The following is a 21005-nucleotide window of genomic DNA, read 5'->3' on the forward strand; positions in this document are numbered from 1 at the left end:
TGATATTCATATGCAAACGCAAGTTTTAAAACTAAATATAGCTGCAAGCGGCAATAAGCAGGTTCAAGCACCAACAGGCACGATGGTGCCTAATAGAGCATAGGATGATGATGTGTAAGAAAGTCTAATACAATTGGAGACACTCTGTCACATTTAGATATTCTTAAATGTCTTTCACCTGTTATCAATGTTGAGCAGAGGCTGTTAAACATGATCAGTGCCTGAATTCACAGGCACAATTATTGCTATTATTTATTTAAATTTGTATATTTGAATATTCATCAAGTGAGTTAAAATTAGACAAAAGATTTGCTGCAGGATGATCTGCTTTTGTTAAAATCTGCAGGACATCAAAAACGTAAATGCAACAAAAATGTAAATGAAATTTAGATTAAAAAAAAGGTCTACTGGAATCAATGTCACAATAGGTACTCAAATAACAACACTGACCTTTCCATAGTAATTATTAGTAAGTGCTATTTGTTGGAATTATAGAGGAGCAAGGAGCAATCAGAGAATCTCTATAGAGGAAAAAGCTCACTTCAGAATCTGCTCTGAATCTCAAGCCACTCGACAGAGTCTGAAATGTATAAAAACATTTTTTTTTTATTCTAAAAAGTATAAAACATTAATAATGTAAAAAAAAGACAACATAAAAATAAATGTTTGATACTTTATAGTTTTTTTTACTCATTTCTCCAAAACAGAACAAATATAACTGTTTCATTATGCAGATATAATTGTTAAAGCTTATAAACTGCAGTTTTAATCATTTTAAATGAGCTCTGTATGTAACTCCAGCATCAGTAGCAGTAATGCTATTAAATCTACTGAATAAAAACATTAGTTGTAGAAAATGGAAATATAGGGGTATTTTTTCTTTCCTATTTTAGTGAAATTATTTGGTCTACTTTGTAAAATTAAAGGAAAACTCCAGAGAAGTAGTTATACAGTGTTTTAAATGAGAGTTTTAGCTGTTTAGCTCCATTCAGCTCCATGCATTGAGGACTCCCTCGCGGGCTCCCTCTAGCGGTGATGGGATATAATGTGATATAGCGGGGGAGGGGGCGGGGCTCTACATAACCCGGATGAGGCTGAGCTTCCGGGGTCTGTAGCTGGAGCGCCGGAGGAAGAGCAGGATCAGCTGAACTACAGAAGGTATGAAGAAGTTTCTCTCTCTCTCTCTCTCTCTCTCTCTCTCTCTCTCTCTCTCTCTCCCTCCATCACGCTGTTCTACATTCACTCCTACACCCACATCAACACCACCTTCAGCACCTTCAGCATCTGCAGCATTTACACCACCAGCACTGGATCTTCTCCGAGCTCTGCTCAGCACTCTCTCTCTCTCTCTCTCTCTCTCTCTCTCTCTCTCTCTCTCTCTCTCTCTCTCTCTCTCTCTCTCTCTCTCTTTGGAGGTTGGTTGATGTGTTGTAACAGTAAAAAGGTCATTATTGTTCTGTGATTTTATGTTGAACTACAATTCTCTGCACCAACAAGAGAACTGCGTGTTTTTATTTATTAATTGTCCCTCCGCGCCCCCCGTAGCTCCAGAGGAGCTTGAATACAGCACAGGAGGTAAACAGAGCTGAGGAGCTCCGTGAAAAAGTGCTGTTTTAAGCAAATATAAGTATTTTTGAGAAAAATTACTGGCAAAATGAGCTCTTATATCAGTTCTAGTCACTCTTCGGTGCATTTTTAGAGGGTATTGAAGCATATTTTACCTAATAATTAATTATTTCTGCCCCGGTCGGGTTATCAGCTCTGAGGTACAGCCGTTTCAGCGCCAAAACACTACATGTGACTGAGCCTGAAAATGTGTGTTCATGTGCTGTATTTACTTCTGTTTCATGTTTTATAGATATATGTGCAGTTACAGATGCTTAATAATCGTCTGGGATTATTTTTTTTTTTGTGTTAGTGCAGGAATGTTGTGGTTCTGTTTATTTAATTAATGTAAATGATCAGTTCTGGAGCACATATCTTCAGCTCTTACCACGTTTAACCACGAACGATCTAGAAAAAAGGGCTGAAGAGGGATGTTTATTAACAAGAGCAGTTTTGTTAAAAGGGTACAGCAACAGTACAGAGGGGTACATTACTAATATCGAAGGAGTGTTAAGGTTTTATCCAACATTAGATAACCTCGCTAATGCTAGCTAGCTGGGGCTAGCTCGACTCTCCAAGCCCCGTGAACAGTGCTGCAGGTTAGCTAGTTATAACTTATAAATTAAGCCTAGGTTAGGTATTTAAATTAAAACTAGGTTAGATAGTTATAATGTATAAAATAAAGCTAGGTTACCTAGTTATAATAATTTAGAATATAATAATAATTTATAATTTATATATTTTAAAATTAAAGTTAGGTTAGCTAGTTATAACTTATAAATTAAAGCTAGGTTAGCTAGTAATTAATTGTCAAAAGTGCTGCTAATGCTTTAGAATTTTTTTTTTTTTAAAGAACTAAGGTTTCCAGAATATTATATTTATATAGTTACATAATGTTCACCAGGCTTTATAGAGTCGGGTTAGCAGCATTAGCAGCACTGTTCACCGGGCTTGGAGAGTCGGGCCAGCGCCAGATAGCTAGCATTAGCGAGGTTAGCTAATGTTGGCTAAAACCTTAATACTCGATATTAGTGATGTACCCCTCAATACAGTTGCTGTATCCTTTTAACAAAACTGTTCTTGTAAGTAAACATCCCTCTTCAGCCCTTTTTTCTAGATCGTTCGTGGTTAAATGTGGTAAAGAGCTGAAGATATGTGCTCCACACCATTGTTGAGTGTGGACTTACTTCTACCTCCTCCCATCACAGGCTCACTTTCAATTAGAAATGGCAGCCCCGTGAAAAGAGCCTATAGGCCTTTTTAGTTGTGTCATTTTGAAGTTGGTGACATATTTCCATATTTGGGGTTCCATGTCTGAACTGTTTTTGTAAATGGCAAAAATGAACAGGCTTTTTAAAAACGGAGTGTCTATTTGCACCCGGGTGCAAATAGCACGTGCCACACAGCAAGGCTATTTTCACCCCTTAATTAAAAAAAAAAAAGAGAGAACTCATCTGCGCATGTCTACCAATGAATGCGAGGGAGCGAAAAGGCGCAAATTCACAGATGGGGAAACAGAGACCATAGGAATTGGTAAGCAGAATTTGGTTATTATTTATGTATAAAAGGCCCATCACTCAATTTAACTCTACATTTTAAGATAAATATTTAAGACAGAGTGTGAGAATTATTATCTATCGAACACTGTTGACTTCGAAACTTTGAGGTCCACCCCATAATCCCAAACAAACGTATGTTCACCTCTTGTAAAATAATCTGTAAGTAAAATTTGTTTTGTCACAAAACACAAAAGAATAGTACTAATCTCTTCTAAAACCATAATGTCGGGTGCAAATAGCACACACTGCTATGTACACCCGGGTGCAAATAGCACACACTGCTGCATACACCCGGGTGCAAATAGCATGTGCCTTTTAAAAATTCCCCTCTATCACATTCTGTGCTAAATTCACGTTTAGGATTCTGCACGTTTTAATCTGTGCACATTTTCCTCCTAAACATAACTGGATCCTCTGAATTACGAGATTGTTTAAGTGTCCTAATTAGAATAATGCTAGCGTTTAGCTAATGCTACAGTGCACTGAACTGACCTCACAGCACAGCAGTACAGAGTGTGATGGAACTATCAGAGATTAGGGCTGAACGATTAATTGCATTTGCGATAATCTCGCGATATTTTAAAACGCGATTCTCTAATCGCACTGGCTGCGATTTGACTGGTCACGTGACTTGGGAGCGAGTCAAGCCGAGGACGAGCGGAGCATACCCGAGCAGGAGGCAGGGAGGTGGAGAAGTGAAATCAACACAGCGCACTTTAGGGCGTTTTCACACCAGCACGGTTTGGTCCGGTTAAAACGAACTCTGGTCCGTTTGCAACTTTAGTGCGGTTCGATTGAGCAGGTGTAAAAACAGTAATCGCACTCGGACGAACTCTGGAGCGGTGTGCTTGTGGTGAGAACGTGATCCGGTCTCGATCCGACCCAGCTATTAAATATAAGCCATTTATTTGAGCCAAACTGATGATAAAGCAAGCATAGTTTAAACCAGGGGTCTCAAAGTACCGGCGCGGTTTCATACGGCCCCTCACGGGTTAACAAAATAAACATACATCTGGCCCGCAATTCAATTTAATTATTTATGCTTTATTATGTTCGTTTTCATATTTTATCTTAACTTGTATTTTGGTGTGTGTGTGTGTTTTTTTTTTTTTTTTGCTTACGCTGCGTTGCAAGCGTTAATATTCTCCAGTAGCCTTCAACAGTCTAACCTTGCAGCCGTGGTCCACTAAACTCAGTAGTTATAAACATCATGAGGTTAGCAGCGTGCTCACTGACCTGTTTATAATGTAATCCGAGCAGTGCCTCCGTGACGGCTGCTCTGAACTGCTGCTGTTAGCTGCTTGGGCTGAAAGATGAACTGTAGAGAGCTGTATTATCCGGTTAGTGGGGTTATTTTATTTCATACACAGAAGAACTTAAAAATTTTAAAAACGCTCCAGACTGGCTCAGCTGAGTCCTGTAGCCCGTGGCTGGGCTGTAGCTCTGACTAAGCAAAGACTGCGGGCTTGTGGTGCTGCAGCTGCAGCTCCCACTAGTGGTTGGATGAGGAACTGCTAAATCTGAGGAAATGCTAAATCTGTCACAGCTCACAATTTTTGATTTTATATTTATTAAGCCTTATTTCAGTATCAAACGTTTTGATCAAAGTTAATATAACTTGTACTTGATGTAATTTCTATTCACTTGAATAGTTTGGTTCTTGATTGATGGAGTTATTGGATTTCATAACATGACAAATTAAAAGGATTTATGTTAATAGAGCACCAAGCAACCATTTTTCCATGCAACTGTAATATTTGATTGAATAAATAGTATATTGAGAGTTATTTAACATTAAGGAGTAATTACATTCATTTTATATTACATTTGATTACATTTTATTACATTTATAAGTTACATCTGGCCCTCAGAGGACAGCCAATATGTCAATGTGGCCCTCGGCAAAAATGAGTTTGAGACCCCTGATTTAAACTAATATATTAGCCAGATAACGCTAATTACCACAGCTGTGAACAAACACTGTGTCCGTGCACGCGCTGCATTCACTGCTCTGTTTATTATGTATAAATCTGCTCTGCACGTAGAAACACTGTGTTTGAAAGTGCAGCGTTTCAGCGTTCAGTGTTAAAGCACAGATATTTGCGCTGGAACACAAAATATTCTCGCTGTATTTACTTTTTTCGTATATTTATATTTAATGTACTCCCGTGTCAGACAGCTCTGACCAATCAGAGGACACAGGCTGCTCGCGTGGTTTATTGATGCGCATTTTGGTGCGTTTACATTTATGCCTATGGGGAAAAGGAAAAACTATATCTATTTATTTTTCTATAAAAAAAACAAATGGTGAAAAGGAAAAGCATAGATTTTTTTGCTTTATTGTTATCTGTGCTTTAAATAAATCTGACATTGTTTATTATTAAACAGATTGATTTATTTCTTCTGTTGTTGAAAAATACTTGAGAAGACAAAAAAAAAACGCATTTTAAATCGCAATCGCAATTTATAGATAAAAAATTGCAATTAGATTATTTTCCAAAATCGTTCAGCCCTATCAGAGATATGACACTGGCTGTAGAGCTCCGGTCAGATCACGATTTGGATTATTCTTCTTCTTCACAGAGGATCATTCAAAGTATCTCAATATCTTCAAATCAAATCAAAGTATTTAAATAGGTGAAAACTCTTTCAGTCTGGTGATGTTGAGCAGTGTAGTCTGTGTTATGCTGTCCGTACAACTACATGACTACAGTATTTTAACAGACTAAAGTCTGACTTTTCCCATCTGAAGACAAAACACAAATACTTTTTTATCTCACAGGCTTTTTACTTTGTTCTGAAGAGGGAGAACGTAAAATAATCTCATTTGTAGGAAGTAAAAACATGAGAGTGGGTTGAGAGGTCTCTCTCTCTCTCTAAAGCATATACGTTCCATACCAGGCTCACTGCTTTTTATAATACATGCTCAGAAAAAACAAAAACACTATGTGAAATGTTGAAGTTATTATTCACTAAACATATAGCTACATTTCCACGACAAGTAATAAGAAGTGATGATATTTAAGGTGGATGTTCATTCATAAGCTAGAGTGAGCTAATGGACAAATACTAAAAACAAGATTCATTTTGTTCAGATAGCTGGTTTACAGGCTTTAGTTAGAGTTGATGAAATTTTGGGTAACATTAGCCTCTGTAAAACTGCAGCAGGTCTTGGAGCTGCTGCTCTGAATCTGCTGGTGAAGAGCTTATGCTGCTCTCTGGCTCTGCAGATGAAGTTGGGCTTTAAACCGTTGCTGTGATTTGCCACCGTGTCCACTATATTGACTTAGTAAACAAATCAGTTAAGCCATTGATGTGGAGCTGCAGTTTTTCTGGGTAAAAATCACAATAACATTTACATTTCTCACCAAATTTTCATTTGTGTTTTTTATATTTAAAGGTTTTTGATCTACATATACCAAAAAAAACATGTCTTGAACTCAGGTGTGCCCATCAATGTTAGCCTGAAGCTAATGTGGTGGAAAATAATGAACTGTTATCAGGAGTTGTAAAAAAAAATCAGGTTTGGTTAATATGTATGGGATCTTTTATAAATTAGTGTAAAGGAAAAGGCTTTGGACAGCATTGGTCACGTGATCAATGTAGAACGAATCAAGCATCGGCACTGTGATTCAAAGTAATGCGTGTTGTTTTTCCGGCACATGTGTTACGACCTGGTCTAGGTCAGCCCGTAACATAGAAAAAAAAGGCCCCCATGCCCTCCTGGTTCCCCAACCACACATACTCCTGTTAATCAAAAGCTTTAGTTTATTTAACAAATTGTAAAGAATACAAGGCTTAGGTCAAAGGGGAAGCAACAGTTAGGGATGATAGAAAAAAATAATAAACAAAACAAAACTAATTTAAAGATTAAGAAAACTAACTTACCTAACAAACGAAAAGAAAATGAAATACAAATCTCTAACCTAACTCCCTAATAACAAACCAAGAGAAAGCATAGAAAAAAAAACTCTTTCTCCCACTGAGAGAACTTGTAAGAATAAGCTTATTTTCTCCCCACAGAGAGACCAGACCAAAGAACCAAAGAACATGATTTTACCATCAGCTTATTTCTAACACTTTAACCGGCTACAAACTTTGCATAGACCATGCGGCAGGGAACCAGGAACACACAGGAGCCATGTTGGAAGCCAAGCACCACCCTCGCACTTCCTGTTCCTGTTCCCTTTTATGGTTGGTTCTAGGGGTGGTGTCGCGGTTATTTCACGACTCTTCTAGGCCTCCCAGAAGGGGAAGCCTGGGCTAGCTTAAATGAGCTCTAAATCTATCTAGTCATGCATAAATATAGTTTTAAGTTCAAAAGAAAGAAGATAAAAACAGACGAGTGCCTTAAGTTTAAAGAAAGGAGAAGACGAGTCTTTACGAAGTTCTAAGTTGATCTTTTATTGTTCTTGAAGTCAGCCAGGTAGGGTCAGGAAGCTTCAGTCTTCTGACAACACAAAGGAATACATGCTTTTTTATACAGTATTTGGGTGAACAACGGTGGGGGCTTTAAGCTCCACCTTTTAACATTATATAACTATACATTGGTTGAATATAATCGTTACCAAACACATTCAGTTTTAGGGAGGATTCTTCCGGCCCCATTTCTTGGCATCATGTCATGTTCCCTTTTTTGGAGTTAATCGTGGACAAATCAACATGGTACAGTTTTTTTTAAAAACCCTGTCCTTCACCTGCCCAGCTTTCTCGTGGGAGAAGACTGACCTTGGGCCTCTTGAGACACTTTGTATGACTAATGAACCTGGTTAAGCTTTCTTAGCCGTTATGAAGAGCTTTTCTGGGTACTTTCCAACTATGGCCAGTCATTATCATCTTTCTTGTCTGTCTCCCCCTCAGATCCCAGCTGCACCTGGTACAGACTGGGCCTTACTGAGGAAAGCCAGACAGAGTTTTAACAGAACTCAATGAACTCATTCACATATGGCCAAATGTACTAATATATGAGTAATATAACATATATTGATCACTAATATCCTAATTTAGGGCCCCACAGTGGGCGATATTATATCGTATACAATATATCGTGACATAGAAATATCATGATATTAAAAATCCATATCGTGATAATAGGGCTGTTCTGTCTTAAAAGTAGTCTATTATTTACTGTGAAGCTTTAGGTGTATTTATTGTATAATTGATTTAGTTCGCAGTTTATATGCATGCACTAAATATTCTGCACTATTTTTTGCTGCATTATATTATTTTATGCTATATTATTTATTTTGCCACATTATGATTATTCTGTTATACTATTATACTATATTCCTGAAATTAATTAATTATTTTAGTTTTCCTATATCGCCAAGTATATCATTATCGCAAAAATACCCTGAAATATCGTGATATTATTTTAGAGCCATATCGCCCACCCCTAGTTGGTTCCCCCTGGTGGTGACCAACCAGTTTGGTTAAATGGCATCACACAGTAACCTGCAGTAGGAAGGCACACTCAAACAGAAAGAAAAAAAAACAATAATCAGCAATTATGACCTATAGGGTTGTAACACATGCCTCAAAGCTTAAGATTTAGGGGTAACATCACTATTTCTTTCTTTATTTCGTTCTTTAAGTTCTCAGTTTCTAGTGAGACCAGAACAGAATCAAGAGTGTCTGAACAGTGGGCAGTCCTTATAAAGGCACTAAACAGGTGGCTAGTGGACCACCAGCGCCCCCCTTTTATGGTAATATGAAGATGTCCCAGTAGTTTTGTCTGTATAGTGTAACTGATTTAGGCAGTTCTCTTCAGTTTATTGACCTGCTTTTTATTATTCAATGGCATTTTTCTTTGTGTTTTTTCAGAAATGAAAATGTTCTCCTAAAATTCATCACCAACAAAAAGGATATTTAACTAAGAGGAATGTTAAACTGCTGAAAGAGGTGAAGCACAAGCCATCCTGAAGAATCTCCAGAACACGCAGAAATTGTTTGATACATTTAACAGACAAATGAAGCCAAGTCCCAACATGGAGAAACAGCAGAACTCTGTCAAGAGTTTTACTAAACAGAGTAATCTCAAAAAACACCAGCGCATTCACACAGGAGAGAAACTGTATCACTGCTCAGACTGTGGGAAGATTTTTACTAAACAAAGTGATCTCAAAATACATCAGCGCATTCACACAGGAGAGAAACCGTATCACTGCTCAGACTGTGGGAAGAGTTTTAATCAAGGCAGTCATCTCCAACAACACCAGCGCATTCACACAGGAGAGAAACCGTATCACTGCTCAGACTGTGGGAAGAGATTTATTGAACAGAGTACTCTCAAACGACACCAGCGCATTCACACAGGAGAGAAACCGTATTACTGCTCAGACTGTGGAAAGAGTTTTAATAGACTGGAGACTCTAAAACTGCACCAGAGCATTCACACAGGAGAGAAACCGTATTACTGCTCAGACTGTGGGAAAAGTTTTAATCAACAGAGTACTTTCCAAATACATCAGCGCATTCACACAGGAGAGAAACCGTATTACTGCTCAGACTGTGGGAGGAATTTTAATCATCAGAGTAATCTCAAAAAACACTGGCGCATTCACACAGGAGAGAAACCGCATCATTGCTCAGACTGTGGGAAGAGTTTTACTACACCGAGTAAACTCAAAAATCACCAGCGCATTCACACAGGGGAGAAACCATATTACTGCTCAGACTGTGGGAAGAGTTTTAATCAACAGAATCATTTCAAAACACACCAGCGCATTCACACAGGGGAGAAACCGTATCACTGCTCAGACTGTGGGAAGAGTTTTACTACACAGAGTGATCTCAAACGACACCAGCGAATTCACACAGGAGAGAAAACTATCCCACATTTGTCCCACAGCAATTAAAAGTGCAAATCGTAAATCTTTCAGACAGAACACCTTATCCTACACAAATGTTTCACTCTGTTACTTGGGACACGTTCCACCAAAAACAAACATGAACTAAATTTAATCATGGATTTTACAGGTTCAGCAAAATGAATCTTAACCAGGGATGATGTTTATTGAATTCCATGTTGTGTTTTCTCGTATGTTTAATATTCCAGGACATTCTTTGTGAGACAGAGTTCAGTTCTGAAGAAGGAGAGGTATTTTGGGTTTGAGCGATGGACACTGAGAGCTCCCAAAAGTGAGACCCAGAGCCACAGAGAGACGACACTGTGCCGGGTACTGCCGTGTGGACCGGAGGAGCATCCAGACCCTGCAGAGAGGCCAACAAAATCCTTTCCAGAGGTTAAATAAAATGGTCAGCTGTAGTTCCCAAACTGAAATCAACCTCCTCCAGGCTTGTGTAGCGCTGTAAGGTTGCAGGCTCATTCACTCCCTCTGATGGTGTTCTCGTTTGTCTATGGTTCAGTCGTTCTGATTAAAAATCTGTTACCATAGAGAGATATAGATGGATATTTGGTCGTTGTATTACTCAAGTTTTATACTCACTTATCTTTTTCTTATTGAATATTATATGTTGCTGAAGTTTTTTAAATCTACAAATTTACTAAGAATATCCAAATCATGTGGTTTTTAATTGTTTTTATCCACTGCAAACTATTATCTTTGTATGGCTTAACCTCTATATTTACTCATCTGTTTGTTTTAATAAACGGCTTTTAGATTGCAGATCTGCAATCTTATTGTGTTTTCTCAACATATGTTTGACATGAAACCTATTGGCCTGAGATTGTCTTATGTTATTATTTGTTGAATGCTCAAAGGTGCCCAACGAAGAAATCCAGTGTGAAATGTATTTGTGTTGAATTGAAACATAGTCAATTTCAGATTGAAATTCAGAGAGAAATATTTTTTAAATGGTTCAGGCTTAAAAGGGTTAAATATACATTTACTTCCAAAGGTAGAGTAGCATGTGTTTAACTTGTATTCTGTAAAGTTTTTTTTATTGTGAATGCTTGTGGGTTGTGTCATTCACCAACTACACTTAATTACCAAATTCTACATTTGAGATATTGACCATTTTTATTAGTAGCTAGCCTTGCTAAATATCCAAACACAGCATTTGCAATTTTACTGACCAAATGAATGAAAAGATGGCGGTGAAAAAAAGATGAATGAAAAGATGGCGGTGCGCAGTAGTGCAACGGCCTCTCACGCTCCTAGCGAACACCCTATTTTGAGCTGTTTTTATGCCGGTTCTGAACCCAACTTCACGTGCCCCACGCGTGTGAGTTGTAGCAGAACTGAACTTTTGAGGATTAAGGACAGTTTGTTCAGTAAAACAGCAACTATGGACAATAATACCTGAGCTTCACTGGGCAGACTACAGCTCCTCCGCTTCTCTCTGACCACATCTCTATCATGCTGGTCCCCACATACCATGCCCCACTGCGACACTCCAAACCCACACAGAAGACCATTACTGTGTGGCCCAGTGACGGAGACGCTGTGCTGCAGGACTGCTTCGACTGCACCTCCTCTCTGAATGTCTGACTCGTCGTTCTTGCTGATGAGGCCAACAACAGTTGTGTCATCAGCGAACTTGACGATGTGGTATGAGCTGTACTTTGCAGTACAGTCACGAGTCAGCAGAGTGAACAGCAGTGGACTGAGCACACAGCCCTGGGGGCGCAGGTGCTCAGTATGGTGGTGCTGGAGGTGTTGTTTCCAATCCTGACTGATTGTGGTTTCTCAGTCAGAAAGTCCAAAACCCATTTACAGAGGGAGGAGCTCAGGCCCAGCAAGCTCAGTTTTCCGATCAGGTGCTGAGGGATGATGGTGTTGAATGCTGATCTGAAGTCAATGAACAGCATTCGAACATAGCAGTCTTTGTTGTCCAGGTGGGTGAGAGCCAGGTGGAGCGGAGTAGACATGGCATCATCTGTTGATCTGTTCGGACGATGCGCAAACTGCAGAGGGTCCAGTGAGGAGGTCATTGAAACTGGACAACAAGCTGTTAACTGGAGTCTCCAGACGTAATCATGTTTATCACTTCTGTCCAATCACATGTCAATTGCATAAATGTATAACTGCTTGGATAAAGTCTGAAGGGTTCTCTCTCTTCCTCGACTGGCTTTAGTTTATTTCTCTCTTTTTCTCTTTCTCTCTCTCTCTTTCTTTCTCTCTGGGTTGTGAATGTGTTGATCTATCAAGATTTTAGTACAATATGTGTTGACTCAATGAAGTACTTTGTCTTTTCTATTATATATCCATTGGCGTAGGAACCGGGGGGATGGGGGGGACATGTCTCACCCAATATTAGAAACAGGTGGTTTTGTCCCCCCCAAAAATTATATCGTTTCACTCAGATCAGCTGTACTTTTTATGAGGAGACAGACCGGACCAATCACGGAGCCGGTTCAGGTATTAAGTCCCGCCTCTCAGTAGAAACAGCCAATCAGCTTGCTGGTTTTGCGGCGCGTGGCGGCAGTGTGCTGTTGGGGGAAGCCCCTCCCCCTCACTGTGAGATTTAGCAGCGAGATCGGGACACGCAGCCGCTTCAGCTGATCTTAAAACAGATCTGGATATACGGAGATTTTTCTAAAAGAAAGGTAACGGTAGGCTAACCACTTCAACTGTGATGATATGTTTCTGAGAGCTGGTTAAAAACACACGTCTTTGAATCAGCACACAGATCAAAACCCACTGTGATTAATAAACTGCAGCTGTGTTAGTGAGTTACCTAAACTTTGGAATTAGCTAGATTGGGAGTCAAGGTTAAAGAAAAAAACAGCTATATATGTAATGTTCAACTTGACCTGTACCTGATCAGATAATCACTTTCACTATTAATTTAGGATTACAGGACTTACTCTAAGCTATAATGAACGAAAATACATTTAGCTAACTAGTTATCTAGAAGCTGGATGTAGTGGATAGCCAGAATGTAGTACAGTACTTTATGTTAGTAGTTTAAAGCAGTTTCTTAACCCTGAGCACTGCTCTTAAAATTAAATTGTGTGTTTTCCAGCGGATTTAACTGATCAGCTAATAAACATTTCTTTATTGAGTTTACCTGTTCAAATCCCTTAGCTCCCTCTAGACCCTAAATCAATCATTATGTATATCCAGCAGTGTATTAGACACATCATACCACCACTTACTTTATTAAATGCCTTTAAAGCAGAGGAAGCTCTAGAATATGCAGAACAGTGTTAATATGCAGTAGAATATGTAAGAACAGGGCTGAGAAACACTGCTGTAACCTGACTTCTGTTCATTTGTAGTTCACAGTAAGACCACATGTCCTGACGTTTATAAAAATCTCTATGAAACGTAAAGTTACATTCTTTTACATAAAAGGACAACATCTTAAGAAGAGCTCTTAGTAGAAAAAAAAGCGCAGGAGAAAATGTAAATATATGACAGAATTATAATGCCAATTCATAGTAATAAGAATAATAATAAAAAATAATAAACAAATCTATTATTATAAATATTAGGTGATAACTGATAATTTTTGTCATATGTATATAATTCAGACATTGTATGCATAATTTTTAACAGTAACTGTAACGTGGAGTAACATGTTTAGGTTGTAAAATCACCTTATAATAATAATGTACTTTTAATTAGTCATTAATTAGTAATTTCCACAAATGTTGTTCTAGGAAACTGTAGGGTGGGCTTGGGTTCATATTGGCAAATGTGTCCCCCCCAATATCAAGCCCGCTCCTACGCCCTTGAGATTCTTAAATGTCTTTCACCTGTTATCAATGGTGAGCAGAGGCTGTTAAACATGATCAGTGCCTAAAACAGGCACATTTATTGAAGATTGTAGAATATTCATCAAGTGAGTTAAAATTAGGCAAAAGATCTCGTTTTGTTAAAATGTGCAGGACATCAAAAAGGTAAATGCAACAAAAATGTAAATGAAATTTAGATTTAAAAAAATGTCTACTGGAATCAATGTCACAATAGGTACTCTAACAACATCACTGACCTTTCCATAGTAATTATTAGTAAGTGCTATTTGTTGGAGTTGTAGAGAAGCAAGGAGCAATCAGAGAACCTCTATAGAGGAAAAAACTCTGTTCAGGATCTGCTCTGAATCTCAAGCCACTCGACAGTCTGAAATGTATAAAAACAAACATTTTTTATTCTAAAAAGTATAAAACATTAATAATGTTAAAAAACAACATAAAAATAAATGTTTGATACATTATAGAATGAAAATTTTATTAATTTCCCGAAAACAGAACAACTAGAACTGTTTCATCACTGCAGAGATAATTATTAAAGCTTATAAACTGCAGTTTTAATCATTTTAAACATGTTCTGTGTGTAACTCCAGCATCAGTAGCAGTAATGCTATTAAATCTACTGAATAAAAACATTAGTTTTAGAAATATAGAGGTATGTTTTCTTTCTTTTTTCAAGTGTATGTATTTATTTCTAAAATATATGTGAGCAAATGTGTCTTTTTTCCAGAGCTTAACTGGGAAAATAGAATAAATTCACAGTCTCCAAAAAGCCATGCTCTTTCTGATTAGTTAAACGTTTACACAGGCAGTATTCAGAATGGCATACTACATACTACTCGCGTACTAAATCTGCCTAAAGCTAGTATGCAGTACGCGGTATGCGACCAAACTGAGGATCTGTAGTGCACTACAGGTACCCGGATGGTGTACTACTCCGCTCCGATTCCGCAGTGTGCACGGAGAGCTATCTTCGCGGTGTACTGCATCCCAACATGCATTGCGACTGGCTTCTCCAGCTCGCTTCAGGAAAAAACAAGATGGAGGCGAGTGCGAGAGAATTATGGAAATATATATATTTTTTTAATTAAGGGAATTATTTTGGAAAGTATTGGCTCACCGCTGTCGAGACCCTCCGCTGCCTCGGCCGAGCGCTCTCCGCGGCCGGGACCCTCCGCTGCCTCGTCCGAGCGCTCTCCGCGGCTGGGACCCTCCGCTGTGTGCTGCCTTGATGTAGTAAATAATTCCCTCAGTTTTAATAAATTATCTTGTTATTTTAATAAATAATTCCCTCAGTTTTAATAAATTATTCTGCTTAATAAATAATTCCCTCAGTTTTAATAAATTATCTTGTTATTTTAATAAATAATTCCCTCAGTTTTAATAAATTATTCTTCTTAATAAATAATTTCCTCTGTTTTAATAAATCGTTATTATTTATTTAATAAATAATTCCAATAAATTATTCTGTTACTTTAATAAATAATTCCCTTAGTTTTAATAAATCGTTCTCTTTATTTAATAAATAATTCCAATAAATTGTTCTGTTCTTTTAATAAATAATTCCCTTCGTTTAATAAATCGTTCTGTTGATTTAATAAATAATTCCCTCAGTTTTAATACATATTTTTCTTTTAAATAAGGGAGTGATTTGAATACAAATTAATAAAATTGTTTCACTTGTGCAACGTGTCTCATTTCTTTTATTGTTGAGATTGTGTAAATATGAATGAGAGTTTGTTTAAATGTGTTCTTCTTGTTGGTATTTACATGGATGAAAATAGTAATCTACTAAAATAAATAGGAAAACATATTTAACTGGAACATACTTGGGTTGTGGGGGCTGCTGCTAAATGGTTGTTAGAATTGGGTTAACTGCACTTACATTAAAGGTCACCTTCCGCGAAAATCCGATTTTTCTTGTTTTTTGTGGAATACAGTAGGTCTCTCCGAGTTGAATGTGTACACCTGCACATTAAACTGTTTTGCAGCCCCCATTGTCTGCAGGAGCTAAGCAAAGAAATCCCCCCTCCGAAAAACGGGTGAATTTTGAATTATCTTTCTGCCTACGTAGGCAGAAACTCACAGACCAGCCCACCTTGGCTCGAGAAACTCCCAGAGGCGGAGCTGAAGCGACGCAACATCACCGCTCATCAGTTAGGAGGTGGGAGGCAGTGAGCGGCAGAGCGGTGGAGGGGCGTCGCAGTGCTCCTAGCCAATCAGAGGAGAGATATTTGCATGCTGTTTGCATGTATGAATATTCATGAGCAAAGCTGGAATCCGGTCATTTTGGACACACCCCTAAAACAGTCCTTTAAAAAAGAGCTATACAGAGACACCTGAGCACTTTTTTTTTACAAAAAAACGGCTCACATGTCATTCATTCATACTAGAGACCACAACTAGACATTTTAAAATGAAAGAAAAAACGACGGAAGGTGACCTTTAAACTCTAAAATAAAAGCAGCAATTGCTGTTCTGGACAGTATGTAGATCTAATTAGTCTTAATAATGAAAAGGTAGGACATTTTTCATGTTCTTTCTGTTTACAACTCACTCTTGAGTAATTCGGAGCACTACAGAGACTGGTGTGTCCCAGCAGGACCGTGTAGGGTACTACAATCAAAAGTGTTACAGTACCAAATACTACATACTGGGCAGTGTGTAGTATGCAGTACATACTTGTGCAGTATGCAATACGCAGTATAGTAGTATGCCATTCCGAATACAGCCTTAGTCTATTTTAACTCATTATAATCTGTCCCAGAGCTTTTGGTGAGCTACATGCCCACACTGATCACAGTAAAGTGGAGCTTTCTGCATGTTAACTATTTCAGTATAAAGAAATATCAGTTCTTTTACCAGACAATAAAATTCACACTTTAATTCTGTTTTCTATTTTTGTCAATCCATTCTAATATTCTTATTTGAGTTTATTTTAAAATCATTCATTTATTCTTATTTTTCAGACTAGCTTCACGTAATCTTGGAGTAAAGTGTGAAAATCTGGAATCAGTTTTTAAACCTGGAAATCTCCCACCTGAAAGAGCTGGACCTCAGTAACAATGACCTGCAGGACTCAGGAGTGGGACTGCTCTCTGCTGGACTGAAGAGTTCACAGTGTAAACTGCAGATTCTCAGGTCAGTGTTTCAGGTTATCACAGACCAAAACTTAACTAAAGATTAACTTAAGAAACTAACTTACACAGAAGAATGTGCAAGGCTGGTCTCCGCAGGATATTTTTTCCAGGTTGGCAAAAGGGAGGAGCCCAAAAATCTTTCCCTGCTCAGACTTTTCCATGCCTTTTAATTTGTCATGGTACTGCATCTACAGAATAAATACAAAAGAAAACTGCATAATCAGGCCCAAGGAGAAATAACAAGACCAGGCATTCTAACATGAAGTAAAATCACAATTGACTTATTGGCACCCCTGAATTTAGTATATGTACTCTCAATTGTCATTGTGAATGTAATGAGTAGGGATTTAAGAAGTAGTATAATACAGAGAGATGAAAATTGTGAAATAATAAAATGTGTCAACATTATTATTTTTTACGCAAATTACACCACCAAGTTTGACCCCAACTTCCACTGTAATTTGCCCCACCCCCATCCATTGTTTTCTGGCTGAATGACAAGAACACTCCAACACAGACAAGACAATAACAGAGAAGACTGGTGTACGGTTTCCAGTTGTAACGCTCCGGAGCCAGTCTCAGTTCAGACTATAGAAAGCGGACCTGCTCTCTCCTGGATTGAAGAGTTCACACTGTAAACTGCAGATTCTAAGGTCATTGTTTCTGTGATTTTTAATTTGAAATTTTAAGGGCTGTCAACGTTAAATTGTTAACACATGCTGTTAATTTGGAATCAGAAACAAGTTACTATTTTTTCAAGTTTTTTTTTTTACGGCGCCAAGTTTGACCCTAAGTTTTGCTGTAATCTGCCCTGCATCTGCCCAACATGCAGATTTTTTTTCTGGATGAATGACTAAAATGCTCCAATCCAGTATACAGCTGTAACGCTCTGGTTCCGCACCCTGCGTGGTGCCGATAATCTAGGTTAAGTTGCTAATAAGCTATACAGATAACCAAATTGTAATTTCAATTACCGTTACTACCGAAGCATATTGCTGCCACAGAAAATAAATATCTTAAACATGTCGTAATATCGAGAAACTATCTTGTTTTTACTGAGCAAGTTCATAATTCTTTGGCTTTTATGTGTTTTCATAAGAGGCTTGTGACATGTTTCTTGAGCAGGACACTTTAAATTGACAACCGTATGCAAATCTTCAGCATATGTTTTGAAATCCAATTTTTTTCCATCATTATATACTGTTAAAAGTGACTATATGGGAAGCTTAAAACCTTAGTTTTGCCGATTTCACTATAATATGCACAAGAAACAGTGTCTGATTGATCCAAGTTGTAATGTAAATCAAATAAACATCTTAAAACATTTTATTGTTATTATTTTAGACCAGGTTTTCTAATTTTATGTAGTGTTATATCTAAAGCAGCACTTTTAAAGAAGTTATTTAAAGAAGGCGAGACATACATCGTTAAAAATGCTTCTATTAAGGAAGAACCGCCTTAACCGCCAAAAATGCTTCTTGCACAGGGTTCAGGTTTCTTCCACACACCTGCACTGAGTGTGTCTGAGGACTGAGGTCAAGCTGGACATGGAGACCATTTACCCACCAACAGAGGTCACTGCCCTGTAAGATGCAAAGCTTTTCACTGGGAAAAACAAACGTAATAAAAAAAAAAATAATAATAATAACAACAATATCACGTGGTGCTCCGGGATTTGAACCCCCACGAGCCATGAGAAGGGGCTGAATGCGCTGGATAATCTTACTGCGCCACCATGGCATGTGTGACCGTGGCAGCCCTTAGAACAGAGTAGGACGAGTAGGTGAGAAATGAGACCAAAGAAAGTCCAAACACGAGGGAGAACATCTCTGGTCTTATATTTATTTTTATTTCTCTCTTTTATTTATTTATTTATTTGTTTTTTCTCTCTCACTCAGAGAAGGGAGTGGAGAGGAAAAGACAGCAAGGAAAGAAAGATATAGGGTGGCTACAGACCACTGGAAAAAAGGGGAAAGGCACAGAGGACAACAGGCTTCTCAGGGAAGAGATAAACAGAAACACAGTGGACTGCTCTGGATGAACAGGTCCAGCCTTCACTGTGTGTTCTTTTCTTTTCTTTTCTTTTCAACAAACTGGCGTGATCTCACTCTCAACATGAGGGTTAAGAATCTGGGCTGGGGTGCATCTGAGCCCAGCTTTTAAAGCTTGCACACAGCTGTCGTCAATCGACCCTGATTATTGCCAGAGGTGTAGTGTGGCCTCCCCCTAGTGGTCGGAGGGCCGTGGTCCGGGCAAGTCCTGACATTAAGCCTAGTCTTGGACTACGCAGCATTTAGAATTAAGGTTTTTCATTAAAATGAATATGTAGTCTAGGACTAGGTTTGATCCCTGTCTAAGCAGATAGGTATTTTTACATTTTTAGTGTAAAGTAAATATTTTGCTGAATCTTGACTGACTGTAAAAAGGTAACTTGTTTTGTGAGTGTTTTTTCTTTCTCTCTCTCTTTAGGTGAGCTCTATCTGAACCGTTGTCTCTGGAGAGGACATTTCTCTGAGGGATGTCACCATTGAAGATGTGGGGTCTCTGTGGTCATTTCTCCCTGGATGGAGGCAGACACTCTTCCACCAAAGAACCTCCTGAAAAAGTTTGCAGGAGCTTCCTGTGAACAGGAGCCCACTGCTACTGCAATTCTCAAAAAAGAAGAGGGATCCTTGCTGGACATTTATAAGAATTAACAAAGCCGCGTCTTTGTTTCTCCTGTGATGGTTAACAGTTGTTCAGTGTTCAGGTTATGTAACCATTGCAGGAGATGCCACTGTGTTGTAAAAAAAATTAAAACAATGGTTATTCAAGGGTTCTTTAAATAAAACGTGTGTATATATATATATATATATATATATATATATATATATATATATATATATATATATATATATATATATATATATATGGGCAGAAAGGGCAGGAAACATGCTGGACAGGACCTCAACCCATAACAGGCTCACTCTTTTATTATTGGTTCATTTTTTGAATATTTTTTTTATTTAAAGCTTTGCTATGAGATGCCAGTTAATCCATGTTTACTGTTCACATTGAAAACAATAAAGAATGTTTGCTTGGTTCCTCCGTCTTTTCATCATTACCATCACCAGTATTATAGAATGAATATTGTACCACTTTACTTTAAGGTCCACAAACATCATGAACTCATGAAGAATTGATACTTAATTAACGCTGAATATTTTTGTTATATGAGGTGTTGGCGGATCCTTTGGTTTTTACCTTGTACGAGACATGCTTACTTCATGTATATTCATAATGACAGATGATGTATTATGTGCATGAATTAATGATAACTCACTCATAAAATGCTGCATAAATTCATGCCACTTTCACAACAAATTCGTTTAAAACTAATATTTGCAACACTGTGTATGTAATAAATGCTAAAGTTGTACCAGATGAACTTCGCCCTCACTGTTATTGGTAAACTTCAAGTGATGCCCCAACTTGTTTTTGTCATCCTATTACCAAATAAACTCTTAAACAATTCATTCTTTATTTTACAAATAATTAGTTTAATACTGAAATCTGCATATGAATTTCGAATATTTTACAGGTGTGAAGTACCCTTCTATACAGAAATCAGGATGGTCCATTGTGATGTCAGAGAGTGATTTTACAGGGAGGAGCTGTGAATGACCTTAATTTATGGAAAGCTTTCAGAATACATAAATAGTAAGACTTTAGACAAGGTGAGCAACAAACAAGATTTGCTGCAGTACAATCTCCTTTTCAAGAATCTGCAGGACATCAAGGTAAATGCAAAGAAAATGCAATTATAATATTTTAAATGAAATTTAGATAAAACATAATTCTACCAGAATCAATGTCACAACGGCACTGATCTTTCCATAGTAATTAGTAAGTGCTGTTTGTTGGAGTTGTACAGGAGCAATCAGAGAATCTCTATAGAGGAAAAAACTCACTTTAGAATCTGCTCTGAATCACAAGCCACTTGACAGTCTGAAATGTCTAAAAACCTATAAACATTTTTTATTCTAAAAAGTATCAAACGTT

The 21005-nt window shown here is 37.9% G+C and overlaps 4 protein-coding genes across 6 annotated transcripts in view; 2 read left to right on the forward strand and 2 right to left on the reverse strand.

Annotated features, from left to right (window-relative positions):
* The window catches only part of LOC125801464 (zinc finger protein 239-like), a 98411-nt gene that overhangs the window by 45502 nt on the left and 31904 nt on the right, over positions 1-21005 (reverse strand). The gene's annotated exons all lie outside the window — the stretch shown is intronic.
* The window catches only part of LOC125801463 (zinc finger protein 239-like), a 430185-nt gene that overhangs the window by 10397 nt on the left and 398783 nt on the right, over positions 1-21005 (forward strand). The window lies entirely within an intron of this gene.
* LOC125801314 (zinc finger protein 271-like) overlaps positions 1-21005 on the reverse strand; it is an 85260-nt gene that overhangs the window by 5889 nt on the left and 58366 nt on the right. The gene's annotated exons all lie outside the window — the stretch shown is intronic.
* LOC125801416 (zinc finger protein 239-like) lies at positions 942-20207 on the forward strand. 3 transcript variants are annotated; one of them, XM_049478118.1, is made up of 5 exons: positions 1089-1158; positions 8988-12099; positions 16794-16965; positions 18451-18549; positions 19434-20207. In XM_049478118.1, the coding sequence occupies exon 2, from the start codon at positions 9134-9136 to the stop codon at positions 10019-10021; it is 888 nt and encodes a 295-aa protein (XP_049334075.1). In that variant the 5' UTR covers positions 1089-1158; positions 8988-9133; the 3' UTR covers positions 10022-12099; positions 16794-16965; positions 18451-18549; positions 19434-20207. The 3 variants fall into 3 exon arrangements, 2 of the variants coding, with proteins under 2 accessions (XP_049334075.1, XP_049334074.1); XM_049478117.1 differs by lacking the exon at positions 18451-18549; XR_007438693.1 differs by lacking the exons at positions 8988-12099; positions 18451-18549 and having other exon boundaries at positions 942-1158.

The sequence above is a fragment of the Astyanax mexicanus genome, chromosome 4 (assembly GCF_023375975.1).
Source record: "Astyanax mexicanus isolate ESR-SI-001 chromosome 4, AstMex3_surface, whole genome shotgun sequence".
In the NCBI taxonomy this organism is placed as follows: domain Eukaryota; kingdom Metazoa; phylum Chordata; class Actinopteri; order Characiformes; family Acestrorhamphidae; genus Astyanax; species Astyanax mexicanus.

Excerpts from the sequence above, each read along its gene's own strand:
- LOC125801416 (XM_049478118.1), top strand. The coding sequence starts at position 9,134 with ATGAAGCCAAGTCCCAACATGGAGAAACAGCAGAACTCTGTCAAGAGT.